This window comes from Mycteria americana, chromosome 17 (genome assembly GCF_035582795.1).
Source record: "Mycteria americana isolate JAX WOST 10 ecotype Jacksonville Zoo and Gardens chromosome 17, USCA_MyAme_1.0, whole genome shotgun sequence".
NCBI lineage: Eukaryota > Metazoa > Chordata > Aves > Ciconiiformes > Ciconiidae > Mycteria > Mycteria americana.
The window spans coordinates 13402070-13418230 of record NC_134381.1 but is presented as its reverse complement, the minus strand read 5'-3'; the positions used below and the strand labels follow the sequence as shown (position 1 = coordinate 13418230).

The 16161-nt window shown below is 41.4% G+C and overlaps 1 protein-coding gene across 2 annotated transcripts in view; it reads right to left on the bottom strand.

Moving 5' to 3' along the window:
• The window catches only part of PBX3 (PBX homeobox 3), a 115738-nt gene extending 99577 nt beyond the window's left edge, over positions 1 to 16161 (bottom strand). For both annotated transcript variants that reach the window (XM_075519851.1, XM_075519852.1), the window contains exons 1-2: positions 15965 to 16161; positions 14938 to 15011 (exon numbers count right to left, since the gene is read on the bottom strand). In XM_075519851.1, coding sequence (XP_075375966.1) covers positions 14938 to 15011; positions 15965 to 16161 — 271 coding nt within the window. The remainder of the gene's footprint in view (positions 1 to 14937; positions 15012 to 15964) is intronic.

Genomic DNA, 16161 nt, shown 5'->3' with positions numbered 1-16161 from the left:
ATATCATTTGTACATTGCTAAAGTGTGTGTAAAGATTTATCAAACTCTCTGGCAATATTGTTGATTTTTTCTGACCGCTTTAGATCCAATCATTCTCCTTGTTTTAGACATTTACATCTGCTTTTAAGTTTTTATGGTTGCCTGTTGGCAGGCAGCAAAGTGGAGCTGTCGATGCTGCTGCAGAATAATGCAAGGTTTGTTATGAATTAAATATTAGAAACCTTAACGCAGCGGCCAATAAGAATTATTTGCCTTATTAAAGCAGCAGAAGACGCTGATTAAATTTTCATTGCATTGCAGTCTTTTTCCCATTTCTGCTTTCAATTCATCATTCTAATGTATGAAAGCCTTGCCGAATAATGGCATGGGGACTTAATTTCTGGAATGCAAATATGGCAAAGAAAATACCATAAATACCCTCCCAGAAAACATTAAACAGTCAGTTCTAATTAAGTGAATACTAACTAAGTAAATATTCTCTTAAAGGAAAAAAAAAAATAACTCAAGATGTCAAGAATTCCAAGAAGGAAAGCGCTAGAAATACAGGCACACAAAAATTATATGGAGCTTTGATTATCTGAATTTCACAGGAGGGAACTAAGTATGTTTAAACAATCGAGTTTTCAGATACTCAAATTTTCGTATTTATTAGTAAATATCAGAAAACACAGTCCTGTTCTGGTTAACTGAGATTGTACTTCTTAGGTACCGTGAGTAAATGTACTGTAGTGCATGACAGCTGTAGCAAGACTGCTTTAAGTCAGGTGATCCAGATGTGTTAGTTTGATAAAGCAAAACATTTTAATACTACTCAGTTTACTGGTGTGGCACCCTTTAAAAATAAAATTCCTTTAGAGGGGGAGAAAAAAATCCTTCTCATGACAAAAAAATTGTGAAAGGTATTTGGAAATGAAGCTCGGCTGGAATACCAGTTAGCAATGTACACCTGCATTATACGCAACTACAGGTATACTCAGGGAAAACGGTCAAACAAAATCTTGCAATCCTGTGTCCTATGCTGAAGGTTGTTCACGTTTCTGCCTTAATGTGCATCAGGAAGAAAATGAACTTCAAGTATCCATTTCCCCTAGAGAAAATCTCTTCCCTGAAACTCTGCAACTAATGAAATGGGGATCTATAAATAGCAGCATCATTACCATGAGAGCACTTGCTTTGTACCAGTCTCTGCATCTGACCCTCTTTACACTAATAACTAGTAGACTTCAATATAATTCCTCTATAGGATGATCAATATTAGGACAGTTAAAATGTGATGTACATTTAAACCGTGGAGTATATTTACTTACCGAGCTTGCTAAAACACAAGAACACACAATGCTATCTTGTACTGCCTTTCCCTGCTCACACTTATTACGGAGTTTCTTATTGTCTTAAATGAGATGAGTGCTGCTCTGTAACTTCTCTCTGATGTTATAGAGACATGCATTGTGACAAGACAAAAGCCATAACACACCTGAAATGTTCCCTGCTGAAATCTCTCTCGATGAACCTCATTAAAATGGTTACTCCATTCCAAATATTATCTACTGAAGCATTACTGTCGTAAACTCTTCCTTAAACTGTTGAATACAGTAAGTGAGCATTTAATCAGTAAATGTAATGATTTGGAAACGTGGTTTACTTCTAGTCAAAAACTAGTATTTTCCCATTGCAAGAGATCATTTCAAAAAGTTAACCAATATTTAATTTCACTGCGGGTTGTAAATTAAACTATCCTAAAAGATAACGCGGTTCAGGAATCTAGGGGAAAAAAGGAACTATTTATTAGGTGTCTATGGAATATTCTGCTACCGCATATAATTTATTGATACTGAGATATTTATGCTGCCCTTCATTAAAGGTAAACATTCAGTTACATTTGCATCTCCCACATACAAAGAGCTCAATTGTTCTTCTAATTTCATATCTCTTAAAATAAATATGATAAAACGTTCCAGTGGGTGGATGAGTTTAAAGGCTTTTATTCTCTGTGACAAAATTATTGATGACAACATATCATAAATGGCACTTACTCCATATACACATGTCACAAGAAAATGTAAAATATTAGAACAGTTATGCATGCAGGAACATTTACTTTTTAAATGAAAATATAACATCCCAATTTTAAAAACCATGTGGTTAAATCAAGAGAATGCATATAGAGAAAAAAGAGGACATGAAATTTCACATGTGCTTAAGCCGATTTTCTTTTTGCTTACAGGTACTATATATGTACTAAAATTTGGTTGACTTTATTTAAGCCCCAAAATACAGCAAACTAAAGGCAAATGGTACAACCAAACAAAGCTTTCCGGCATGCTAGATGACTCCTCTGTCTCCCAAAGGTACTTGTTCAGTAGCTTTTTTTTTTCTGTTTGTTATCACCCTTTAACTTATTAAATATTAAAATAGGCCAGAAATCTGCATTTTATATCAAAACCCGCAGCCAAAGAGAGCAAAATGTATTTAGAACATACTGGGATGGAAAATTGTGTTAGTATGACTCAAACAGACTGTACCTCTGCTGGAATACATTATTGTCTGTTACAGGCAGTATTGGTGGAAAAATGTTTTGAACACATTACCAGTATCAAGACTTTGATGTTACAATCTTTTTTTAATCATTCAGACATACCTCTGAGAGCCTAAAAAGGGATTATTGAAAATATCATGGTTTTTTGTATTTTAATACGATTAATATTATAAGACACACAAAGATATTTGAAAGCAAGGATTTAAGAGAAATAAGCTGAGGAAGTAAAGCTTGTAAAATGTAATCAACATCATATTAAAATATCGGGCAGCAAAGGTTGCAATTTAAGGAAAGTAAGGCAGAATTCTCAGCAAATGTGTGGGGACAGGTAACGGCATTTTTACCAGGGCCAAAAAAAAAAAAAAGTATTTGTTGATCCGTGCCAGCAGCTAAACTTTCAGGCATATTTGTAAATTAAATCAAAATTACGACTTCAGGTCCGTGGTTTGCCCCTTCACATGGGCCCAAGATGGAGGAACAGGCAGGAGCTGGGCGCTTCCCACAGACGGGATTTGGAGAGTTTCAGAGTTAAATAAAGCAGATTTGTAAATGGCAGGATCCTCTCAGCAACGACGTGGTTCTTGCTCTGAGGCAGCCGATGGAGCAGAGCTGCTCAGCGGCACTTGACAACAGCAGTGCTCCCACAATTGTAACCCTCAAATCCAATCAATCGTTGCTCTTTGCATTTCAAGCAGCTCCTGGCTGCCACTGCCTGAAGATAACTATTTTACCACCTCTGTCATGCCTAATTAACAAGTCAGATGTACAATTTAGAAATTTTGCAATTAACCTGCTAAAATATTGCTGGAGGATGCTAATTGTTATGCCAGTTGCCATAAAAGCTCATTTGCATAACTTATGTGTGAAAAACAATTATGAGCGGCGTTCACAGACGCGGTCCACAAACTGCTCCTAGCTACGGATGAGAGGGCCACAAAAACACTTAATTCATTGCCCACAAAATTATGTTCCCCCTTTTCTTAAACAGCATCTGTTTTGTGAAGCTATATTCATAGAAAATCCCCAAATCAACAATTAGGAGCATATGTAAATGTGCGATTACAGTTCTTTTTCTTCCATTGACAAGTTCCCCTTCCCGTGCGCGGAGAGGAGCGGGGCGACGATGCCGGCTCCCCGCGCCCCATCCGTCCCTCGCACCGCGCCGGCAGCGCCGGGCACTGCCAGGGAGCCGCCAGCCCGCCGGCAGCCGCGCTCCGCCGCTATCTGGTCCTCGCAGCGGATCACTGGGGGCCACTTTAACAACAAAGAAGCTAAAGTCAATTGTTTCTTCAGTGAATAGGCTTCTGTTCTTCAGCATATATTTACCCAGGCGTTCAGGGCAGATTTTTACCATTAAATCGGAGTCTGTAGAACATGGTTGTTGTACAAATATTTACATTAGTGCTGACCACAGCCTTATTGCGGCACTCGGCGAGAACAATATTCCCAGCTCTGTCACCCTGTTTTGGAGGCCCGAGTCTTGCTCTCAGCTACAAAGCTGGGATCGCCGCTCTCCCTGTCTGCACGTGCAGAGCAATAAGCTAATTTCATCGGACGTCAGAGGCCGATGCACGGCATTTTCATCAGGCCCCACTGTGCTATGTTTTTAGGGCAGAAGAACAAATGCTCATGTTTTGTTTCAGGGAAAACAGGACGCGGACTGTGTGTTATTTTGGGTTTCCTTTCAAGTCGGCAGTTTGCTCAGCAAGTGCTCATAGCCCATTAAGTATTACTAAACTAAATAAGAACTCTAGTCTGGAGCCCCACAAAATGCAGTCATATGGTTCAGCACCAATGACATGCCGTCGTTACGCAGCAAGGCGATGCTGCTTGTTCCTCTCCAAAATATTAGAGATTTAAAAGTTACATAACAATCACGGTGATTAAACAGCAGCTGTTATGATAATCAGTCAGTAAAAGGAAATTGATTTGTTTAGTGCTAGCAACTACAATATTATTAGACTCTCAGTATATTGAAAGGAAGAAATATTTCCTTTATTGAACACAAAATGCCATAAATTTAGGTAAACCGAAATTAGTTCATGTAATACACTGACATCCAAGAATTTATGTATATAGAGTCTATCATTTAATTTTCAGACATTCAATTTCTATACTTGGTCACAGTCAAAAGGTCAAGAACCAACAAGTCAATAAGTTCCCAAGCTCCATATCGATATCACGTCACTGCCCTAACAAGTGGAGAGGAAGTAAGAAATAATTCACAAAAAAAATCCCCAGCTGCGTATGGAAGGGGAAATTTCCCCCGCCATCCCGCACCAGCGCTGGGCGCCCAGGGAGCCGCCAGCAGTGCCGAAACCTCGGCAGCCCCGCGGCCCCAGAGCCAGCGGCACCGGTGGGACCCGCGAAGCTGCAGCACCCCACAGCCAGGCACCCGCTCTGCCGTCCTCGGGCTTTCTTTCCCCTCTTCCCTCTTCACCCAGTGCAACAAAGGAAAGAAATATGAGGCAGAAAAACTGATAGTTCCCACTCTATTTGAATAACAAGTGAAATCCTAAAAATACCTCCACTGCATGTTATTACCAACTGTATCACCGGGTTTTATAGTGACAGGACTGTGCTATAATTTCTGAGAAAACCTCGGCATAAAGCTCCATAAACCCAACCACTCCTGTAATGTATCACCTTATCTAGTGCACAATCATTTCCACAACTTTTCATGTTAGTATAATTTGTTCAAAAATGGTAATAAATACATCCTTGAAGTCAAATAAGAATCATTGCACAATCTACTGTAACTTGTTCTTACTAGTGACAGTTAATCATGCTACCAGGATCTCACATGAAAGAAAATAAGCAAACATTTGGGTGTTCTGTAATTACAAACCTCACTAAAAGCACACTTCGTTCTTTAATCAACAAATATATGAAAGCACGCTTTAAATACCCTTTCAAGTGTGCCATCCTGCCTGTGAACAGCTATCACTAAAGCAAAGCAGTGATCATCCCCACCTACAGTGAGCAAACCCTCTCTTTCTGTACTAAGCAAACAAACTACCAAGTCAGAAAACCCCGATACCCTTTTGCTAGAGGTCTAACCATGAATTAAGAAAACAAACATTCCTAATTAAAGCCAAGAAAAGTAGAAGTCTAAGGAAAACCTAATCTCTTCATCTCCAGGAGGTAAGACTCCACTTAGGCTCACCGTGATTGGAATAAAGTGGATAGTGTAAATAGTGCTAATAGATTACTTCTTATGTAACAATTTTAATTGTACCAAATACTTGATAAAACTATTCCTTTGCAACACATAGCACCAACTTAACACCATCTTCACAAAAAAATATGGTCGATAATATTCCCATTTTAAAGATAGGAAAAGTGAGCTCTTGCATTCACTGCAGTGAGGCGGCGGCCAAGCCCCGGGTTTGCTCCCGCCGAGGCCACCACACCTCTCCTCACTGGAGTGGGAGGAAGGGTTTTTCTTCTCAAGTCAACAGCAGCATCAGGAGTCAAACCCAGAAATGCCAGGCTTTCATCTTCAGCACCCTCTCCTCCCGAAACAATGCCGTCGGGGGTCTGTTGGTACTGAGAAAGTTCAGGTTGGCCACAGAATGCTTTCATTATTTAGTTCTTTTGTTCAAGAATGTGAAACTCAACATTAGCAGCTGGAGACCAGTGATCTTTCTTTTGCTTTCTGTGAGAAGAACTGATTTTGCAGTTTCAGGTGCTATTTTGTTCTTCCCAGTATCAAAATGGTTTGCTATGACAACTAAAGTTTTTGGGTTATAAATTCCTGATGGGATTCTTTGGGCCAACCGGTTCAGGAGCTCTTGGGAACTAAGGCCAACCAGGGACATCATGCTTTAAATGAAAACCACGCTATGGACTCTTTGTTGATGAAGAGCAGGGAGGGTGGATGGAGAGGGCTCGCAGCTCCCGCGGGTGCGGAGGGCAGGGGACAGCGGGCAGGGACCCGCAGCACACGTGCCAGTTGTCCTGCGCTGATGTGAAAACCCCTGTGGCTTCGGGGAAACCGCAATGGTTTGTGTCTTATGTGGTTCATGTTAAAAATTGCCCAACAGTGATAGACTTCAGCTGCCAGGATCAGGGAGACCATGTGCATCTAGCATGAACAGCCCCCGCACGGAGCTCTGGGGCATTTTTTTATCCTTTTTCCTTTCTTTTAAATAACTATTGGGGCTCATAACAAGCACTGTCACTCTAGCACTACTCCCCTGATTGACTTTGCAACAACGATCTGCGGAGGAGATGGGCACACAAACAGCAAACATTCTGCAGGCACTCAGGCAAAGAGGACTAGAGAGGCTTGGGTCGGTTTTGTCTGGTTTTATTTTTTGATAAATTTTTGTTCAATTTCCAGAATTACTTCTCTGATATTTTTTTAAACAGTATTATAAAAAGAAAACTAACCACAAAACTGTAGTAAAGCAACTCTGAGGCTGAATAAAAACCACACACACAAAAAAAAACACCAGGAAAATTTGAACTAAACCAGAAACTCTTGTCTTTGAGTCATCCTGGAGCGTCCTAATACTGCAGAGGTCTCAGCACAGTGATCTTACGTATCATATATGCTCTAATAAATAGGTTCAATGAGTTGAGTTAAGGGCAGAGTTTAACTATTAACTCCAAATTTCCTTGCTCTTATGGCTGTAAGTCAATCCCTTAATGTTAGTTTAACACAGTTTCTGGCAGTTGAATAAAATCTATGGTCAATATTACAACCCTTCCTTCCTAAACGAAGGAAAATACACGTGTGATTTACATAAGAAATGATGGGAAATGCTGTGAGTGAGTGGGGGTGATTAATGTCCAAGGCCCCATCGGCCAGGAATCCGAGCCGACCATTTGCCTTCAGCTGGTCGGGCCCTCATTATCCCAATCCCAAAACCAGCAGAACTGGCAAAAATGCCTCCATGCAGATAGACTTCTCAGCACAGGAGCGGTTAGCAGTCAGAGAGGTTATAATACAAAGCTGTAAGATATATCTAAAATAATACCACAAAAATCAGATGACACAAAGAATTCTAATACTTTCCTTTTGTTAAGATACAGTAACTGAGAATACAATGAAATTCTTCATGTTCAGTATCTCCCATTAGATCAATTAATATTCAGAGAAAGGCTTTAACATGAAGTTTAAATAATCATAGAAGGAGAAAAAGAACCACCAATGTTCTAGAAGCTTCTCTAGACCTTTCAATCAATTTTATTTATATGCAAAACCAAGAGAAACTCAGAAAAAACAAAGCTCCTCCTGATGCTAAAGCTCTCAATTTACTGACAGGCAAATGGCTTCATGCTGCCACTTAATCTCATTTCTTGCATAATGCCCTCTAATTAGCATATCAAAGTGAATTAATACTTCTAGGGCATTAGCAATGGGAAAATCTGCTCCAGGCTTCACAATAGCAGTTAAGCAAGAGCCAAGAAATCCTCAAAAACACCACAAACCACTTTGCATTGCAAAACTGTTCAATTTATTTATCCTCTCTCTCTAAACACTTTTACCGCACACTGTTTTACTACTGTTCACCAAACAAAATGATAATTGCCAAAGTTACCAGCATCTGTAATGCCTGTTTAGAATCTTAATTTAGATTGTATACTTGAAGATCTCTAGATGCTTTCATTGACCCTATCGTATACAACAGGAAATACTGAAAAACTGTTGTTCTTCTAAAAAAAGCAATCAGGGCAATATTATTAAATTCAATTTTCCACTTACAATAAATAATTAAAAATTAGAGAATATATGAAAAAGCCACCTGCTGGACAATGAGGAATGAGAGATTAGCTCTAAATGTTGATGCATGACTTAAGTATAGCAAAAGGTTTTGACCTGTAAACACATGATACAAACCCACCCCCCTTTCCAAGTGATTGATTTGCGGGACGCATGATATTCAGCGATTCATATATTGTTACAAGTTCATACGACTGTGCAACATGCATTGAACTGATCATTAACAACAGAATTTAAAGTAAAATACCTACCATAGAATAAAATTAAAGTAAGTGCATAATGATTTTTACTGTATGCTTTTATGCAAAACATGCCATTTTTATGCAATTCTTGAAGCAATAAATACGTTATAGCTATTACAATCAGACGTCAGACCATTTCTTCTTTAAAAATATTTTCAGAATCTACTTTCAATCACAGGTCACTTTGCAAAAGATAAACTGTAATTTATAAACAAGGACTAAAAAACCCTGAAACTTCATCATCTTAGTGCTTCCCATCAATCTCTGAAAACAGAAAAAGAATATTAAGGGGGAAAAAAAAGAAAAACAAAAATCCCCAACACTAGTACACCCACCCTAAGCCCAAGAAGGGAGCTGGAGCACTATCGGAAGGCTAATAACAAAGAGTAGAAGAAAACGCCGGGGTCAGTGGGGTTTTCTACGTTTCTGTTTGCAACGCAAAGGGAGAAAAAAAAGTACGAGAATAACAAAATAAATTACGATGGATATTTATCTAGTACTTTGAGCCCTCCTAAAGAATGTGCATTACTGAAAAATATATAGAGTTCAAGTACCAGGCTTCATTTCCTTTCCTATTTAATTCCCTGTTTACTTCCACTGTAAAGACAGCATTATGGAGGAGCTCTAATGTCCAGCTGAGAAGCACAATTCATCTGCTTGGCTGATGAACTACTCCAACTTTATAAAAGCATGAACTATAAGAGCTGACAGAAACTTTAATAATTTATATTAAATATTGATGTGAATTATTTACTCCATTCATACTTAAAGACATGAATTGCCTACCAGAGAAAAGCAAATGTGACAAAAGGTCAACATGATGGTGAAAAAAGGCAGGCTGTGTCAGGCATGTGTTATCTGAACCATGCTGATCACCTTGATAAGCGAATAGCATTAAACATGACTGCTGAGAAAACAAACAAAGCATTCTTCTCAGGGTGTCAATTCATGGACTACAAACAGCTACATCTAATTCTACCAATGATACCAGGACGGGAAAACTCCACCCGGGGCTCCGCTGATTTGGACTCACTAGTACACAGATTCAGTATTCATGCCGGCTATTCAGAAAAATATTCATCGAACCATCCTATGCATGATGTGCAAGGAATTGAAAAACAGCCTCAAAACTGAGAACAGATACAAACCCGACTCTCTCGCGCTCTACTGTATAATTATTAATATAGCCTTGGTATGCATTTAAATATTGCGTTACATTTGTAACAATTTAGTATGTCTAATTCTGCTTATATTTGTCTATGGTAGACTGCAAATATCATTATAGTAATGTTTCACACAAATCAATATTTAAATTGAAAAAAGACAGCATAATATCCATATCATACAACTTTTTCATTGAAAGCGGTAGGAACAGAGCTTGATAAATGTGTTACATCCTGTAAAAAAAAAAGGACTCTTCTGCATTCACTACATGCTATTATAATAATTCATCTCTGAATGCAAAAATTCCTTAACTTATAACAAGCACCCTAAAATACACCACACAGTAACTCATATAATTCAGTATTTTCAGATAAGCAAGCAAATGTGTCAAATTCAAAAATAAAATGAAGGACATGAAAAATAGCTATAAAATAAAATAAATCCCTGCTCCTAGTTAAATTAGTATTGACAAGTAGGTCCAAATTTATCCTCTATGGAGGGGGAGGGAAAAAAAAAAGATCTGGAAACACTGATCCTGGTAATCAACACGAAGATTGTTATTTAAATATAGCAAGGAGCACTAACAATGTTCAGGTCTAAAGGTACCGTGTAGTTACAGGTTCTGTAAGACAAAGTATCATGAATTTCTCTAATGAAAAGAATCACCAAAGCTGCCTGTTTTCTTAACCAGAGAAGGACCCTGTTAGAAATCCACCAAAGAAATACAGTTTTTATAATGAATGTGCTTGAAACAGACGACCAAATGACAATCAAGATACTTTATTCATTTTTTCCTAGTAGGACATTTATGAAGAAAAGCAATGTCATTGCCATAGGACAGTGTAAATGACCTAACGTTCTACTGCACGTCATTATTTGTAATACATTTGCTAACAATTAAAAAAAAAAAATACCATTCAAAAGTATGACCAATGGTTCAGTGAAAAATCTTGGATACTGAAGCATGAGAAAGGAAACAAAAGCTAAACAATTTAAACTGAAGAAAAGATGTATGCACATAAATACACAAGGCTTACTTCCTTACGTAGTCAGGGTAAATAAAAAATATGTATTTAGCAGCTTGAAAAAAACACCAGGACTGCACATGAATATTTTAAATAGCTAAACTGAGTAACAATAACATCACAGCTGATATTTAGAAAACAGCTAACATACATAAGTACATACATACACATATATATGTATGCCATCAGTGCCATTTCATTGTTCCATTTGAATCCTTTAATGTTCAGACAGCATTGCTAGGATTGCATATTATTAGATATCACTGCAAGCTGTTGGCACGAAACAATAGTTCACAAACACTGAAAAGTTGAAATCTGTGTAATGCAAGGGAAGAGTCCTGTGATTCGATTTCTGAACCACCACAGTGAAGAAAGGGGTTAACATTTTCGAATTCTGCTAGCAGACAAGGCAAAAAGCAAGTCCTTCTCTAACGAGTTACCTAACAGGCGGTTTACAGATTTTGCAGCATATTGACAAGGGGCGTTCCTAAAAGAGTTGGGCCATTTTCATCAATAAGGAGCTTTGCAGCAAGTAAGGGCACGATACAGCCCTTTAATCATGGGAATGGCATCGTATGGCTATTTACAGTTGTAGCAATAAAAATAAAGGTTTTAGCTTACATGGCAAACAGCGAGAAATTAACCCTGCGGCTAACGTCACTATTTGTCTGGTTTTCGTATCTTTTTTTTTTTTTCATTCTTTGAAACAAAATTCTGCACAAGGGGAGAACATTCTTAATGAACATTTTCCTCCTCTCTCTTTAGACATAAAAAATAGTTCAACCAGCCCAACCAGCCAAGCAGGCCTTTCTCTTCCCCTGCGGACACCTCCTGCAGTCGAGAAGTTCATTAAGTTTTATGATCTTCCCAAGTCAGTCCTGCTTATAAGCCTCACAAAGGCCACAAATCTGGCAAACCATCATGTATGCCATTAGGCTTTACTAGTAAATGAATGCTATTTAGGGTTTGTGGTGACAGTAAATTAGGGTTTGGTTGGCAGCTATCATTGTTTCTGTTGGACTTACAGAAATAAATAAATAAATGCATACGTGTACACATATACGCACACGCATTCAGACGTTTTTATAAACGTGTGTTCCTATCTATACAAATGATTTTTAAAGACGAAAAAACAAATCATCTAGCAACACAATCCAGGGCCTAGTAATATGTCATTCCATTGGGAAATAATTGCAATTCCCTAACCATTTTAAGACTGTAAGAATTAATATATTTTCATTTCTATCTCCATGAGAATAACCAGTACCTCAGGTATAGCAGCATCCTAATGGAGGCTTAATCAAATTACAAATCTGAAGGATTTTTAGTCAGTAAAAAAAGAGCTATTAAAAAAAACAAAGGCACAAATCAGTTTTTGATTCCTGCTGGTAGGCGTGTAAGGAGACAGACTGTTACACAGGTATGCAACAGATGTGAGCGCGCATTAAGAATGCAACTTTAACACTTCCAGGCGACACCTCAGAGAATGGGTAAAATACAGTAAAACAGAGTCAATAGGCCCTCACTTGCTTATCTTTGTGTTTTATTGGAGGGGCTTCAGTAGAACTTTGGGTATCATTTTTCTTTGAACTAATTAAAGAAATAAGTGGCAGTTTCTTTATGAAAACCATGCTACCTTGTGGTTGCCTCTAAGAATGCACATATCTATTAATACCTGTAAAGCTCTCAAATGTATTATGCAGCACTTTTTAAAATGTTAAAATGTTAAAAAAGAAATGCCAGGCTAAATTCAGTAAGCTCAGTGATTTGCTTTGTACCTGGTAAGTACCTCACAGGGAAGAAAAAAAAATCCTCAGCTCCTAACCCTAAGTGAGACAGAGAGAGAGGCTTTCAAAAATGTGATGCATTCATTAACCCTTGCGGGAAAGGGAGACAGAGTTGCTCTACCTAAACTGAGGATTCCTCTACATGTTCTCTCACGACCAGACTCACAAAGTCCTCGCTGACTGTACTGAAAACTACTAAAATATAAAAAAATACATAATTCAATATAAAAATGACTTAAATATTGCATTACTGATTTCAGAACAGACATGACTGCAATTACGCTTTATGTATAGGCTACAGTTTCCCTCCTCACCTCTCGTCCTTCTCGCAGAAGAAGGTAGCGATAAAGCCATCACGGCAATTCCCACTGCCAACACCAAGGTAAACTTTGGTTCTGATTAAAAAGAATTAAATACCGGCGCATGACCCAGTTGCAGGCAGATTTAAGTACTCGGACCACAAGACAATGCAGAGTACCAGGGAAAGGGGGGGGAACCTCTGCTTTAATTGCACCTCAGATCGTTCACCCTTCCAGTTCAGAATTGTTTGAGCCGTTTCCTACGAAAACAGCTTACAGAAAATAGGCTAGAATTTATCCTCATGTTTTCTTTGCTTCAGCACACTAACTAAAGCCCACACAGACATTTCATCTCAACTGGGAGACCCGGAGTGAAGGTCCCCCTCTGGGAACAGTTTTTGGTGGGGGTGTGGATTCATCTCCATCAATCACCCAGTGCATTAATCCTGTCCCTCCTGTGCTGCCGGGGCTGGCAGGATCGCCTTTGGGCAGGCGGACGCCTTCACTCTTTGTTGGTTCTCAGCGATTTCACAAAAGAGATAACTTGCAAACTTGGCTCGACTACTTGCAGCACAAAGGCAGGATCCCAACTTACAAGTTACTACTGAAACACCCCAAAATGTTTCAGACCGCAAAGTCTCTTGTCAGGTTCCCTCTCGCCTCCAAGACGGCGGTGGCCTCACCAAACACCCTCTGCCAGTAATCCCCGCTGCTGAAAGGACTTGGGTTTTTCTTCGCAGCCCACCTCTGACATGTGGTTGACTATACTTTCCTTTCAAAACAGCGAGGCTAAGCCCTCTGCAAATAAAGTGATCGCGGGACCTACGCCTGGCTCCTTAATTGAAATCTGCCTGCTGCAAAATGTCTGAACATCGAGGGCAGGTTGCTTGGCTGGCTCCGGAGCAGGACAGGCAAAAAGTTTAGGGAAAGGCAGAAAACAACCGCAAGCCAAAGACGGACGGAAAGGGGTTACGAGCTGATCGAGGCAAAACGTAGGTAGGTGGGGAGGGAGGGCAGAGGGGGGATCATTCCCCTTATCCCGGGTAATATCACGCAATATAAAGCAGAATCAATCTTAATATTCACAACACAGTCAATACCCTAGTGCTTAGCTGTCAGCAGAAACTGAAGTGGATCCCCGGTAGCAAAGAAACCCTTGGCCATAAAGCACCATAATTTACTGAGAACTGTGCACTTTTAGGCTTCTCAGCTGAGATTTGCAATGATTTCACGTTTGTTGTTTCCGTCTGTAGTCTTTATTTTTTCAGTGTGCAATTAAGGGGAATGTGACTGAATATCAAATATAGCTAAAAAGCCAGCCAATGCGTATATTTATTTTTAAAGCCAGATCATAATAAATGTTCTTATTCTCATAATACAAAGCAGAATACTTTGCAAATTTTCTTCTTTAAAAAAAAAATTCTCTGTAAATTTGGTGATGTGAAAAAATTGCAAAAAATCCCTCTAAAACGCCTCTAAAAACCCCGCGTTTATTAGTGTTGCGTTAACGTAGAAAAAAAAAATTTTTTTGTACTTTTGAGATGAAAATTTTTGGCATTTAGAACATCATCACCCAAGAGCAACTCGAGCGTCGCTGCGCTCTACACAAATCTGGGGTCAGAGCATCCATCACTTGGCATTCCTCGGGCTCTCTGTGGCAGTCTCCTTCCCCTGCTCTGCTGAGAGGGGTTCAGCTCGGCTCTCCCCAAACCTGGGCAGCGCACGCCCTCAGAAAGTTTATCGTCCCCGCTGCCTGCTACGCATCCCGGGGAGAAAAAAAAAAAAACACACGATGTGAGGTAACACAGATCTGACAAGTATTTTGCGAAGTGTCCTGACGGTAAAAAAGGCAGCCCGGGCGCTAGCGGGGCACCTCCGGAGCTGTGAGGAGAGCGGCGGGAAGATTCTCCACCGCGCCATTTCACAGCGAGCCAGCCTGACCGGGCCGCCGCCGGGACGGGCCGGCGGGCTCCTCAGCTCGGCGGGGCGGGCCGGGACCCCAGCGGGCAGCGCGGCCGGCGGGACCCGCCACCCCGCTCCGGCGGCGTGAGGGGCGGCAGAGGGCCGGCACCGTCCCCGCCGGCGGGCAGCGGCGTGTGGAAGGAAGGAGGGATCAAGATGGCTGCGGCGGCGGCGGCGCGGGCGGCCCTTACCTGTTTTCTCCTTGATCTCGCAGAGGACACTGAACAAGGCGGGTTTCATCCTGTGGCAGTTCAGTGCGTGTTTCCTGAAAAGAGAGCAGAGGACAAGCGGTTAACGCGGCGTTTCAGCAACATGGCGCCTTTCCCGAGAAGGATCCGCGTCTCGTCGTACCCCCCCTTCCCTGCCCGCCAGCCCCGCGGCCCGGCGCCGGGAGCCACCGAACGGTGGCTCCCGGCGCCGGGCCGCGGGGCTGGCGGGCAGGAGGAGGCGGGGGGGGGGGGGGCCGGGGCCGGCGGCCGGGGGTCCCTCGCCCAGCCGCGGCTGCCGGGTCTCTCTTTCCCTCATTCCCTCTGACTTTTATACCGAATTATCTTTGTGCAAATGCCGCCCGACCGAGGGGTATAAATCAACCCCCCTTGTCCCCGCTACGATCCGTCCTGCGATATTATAACTGATTTATTAAGGAGATTGGGGGGGGGGGGACGGACTTGCAGAGTTAACATTCTTTGTTTTTGTATTTACTGTGATTTAAAACAGCCAGGGTTTGGTCGTCCCCGTCGTCGTCGTCCCCCCCCCCCCCCCGCCCGCAGCAATATCTTGTCAGGATTGTAATTCATCTGCCGCCGCTTCGGGGGCTGGGAGGCAAGAAAAGAAAGAAAGGAAAAAAGTTGCACTCCCAGGAAGAGCGCAGAGCCGCCCGCCGGACGGACGGACGGACAGACGGCGGCTGTGAGGCCGGTGTCCGCCGGACAGTGTCCAAGGGGAACGGGCTGGGATCAGCCACAGCCTCCCGCGCACCCGAGCGACGGCATAAGCATCGCCTACTTCTATATTTATTCTACATATATTAAAAAAAAAAATCATTAAATAGCAACTTCGGCTCTGCCTTGGCCGCTTGCAATTTCTCCTACGGCACCAAGAAGTTGCTCTAATGGTGAGACTCCGGGTCTCCGCGGAGGAGCAGGAAGGAGAGAAACAAAAACCACACACACACACACGAAAAAAAAAAAAGACAAGGTTTAATTAGACGAAACCAACTTTGCTTGTGCCTCATCCAGGCTTTGGTCAGTGATGGTCATGATCTGATGGAGGATGTCGCCGATGTCCTGCTTCCTGCCGTCGCCGTCTGCCCCTTCGTGTCCGTGGGGAGGGGGCAGGGCCATGCCCCCCTGCACCGAGTGGCCGGCCAGGTTCACGCCGGCCAGGGTCTGCAGCATCCGGGACTGATCGTCCAT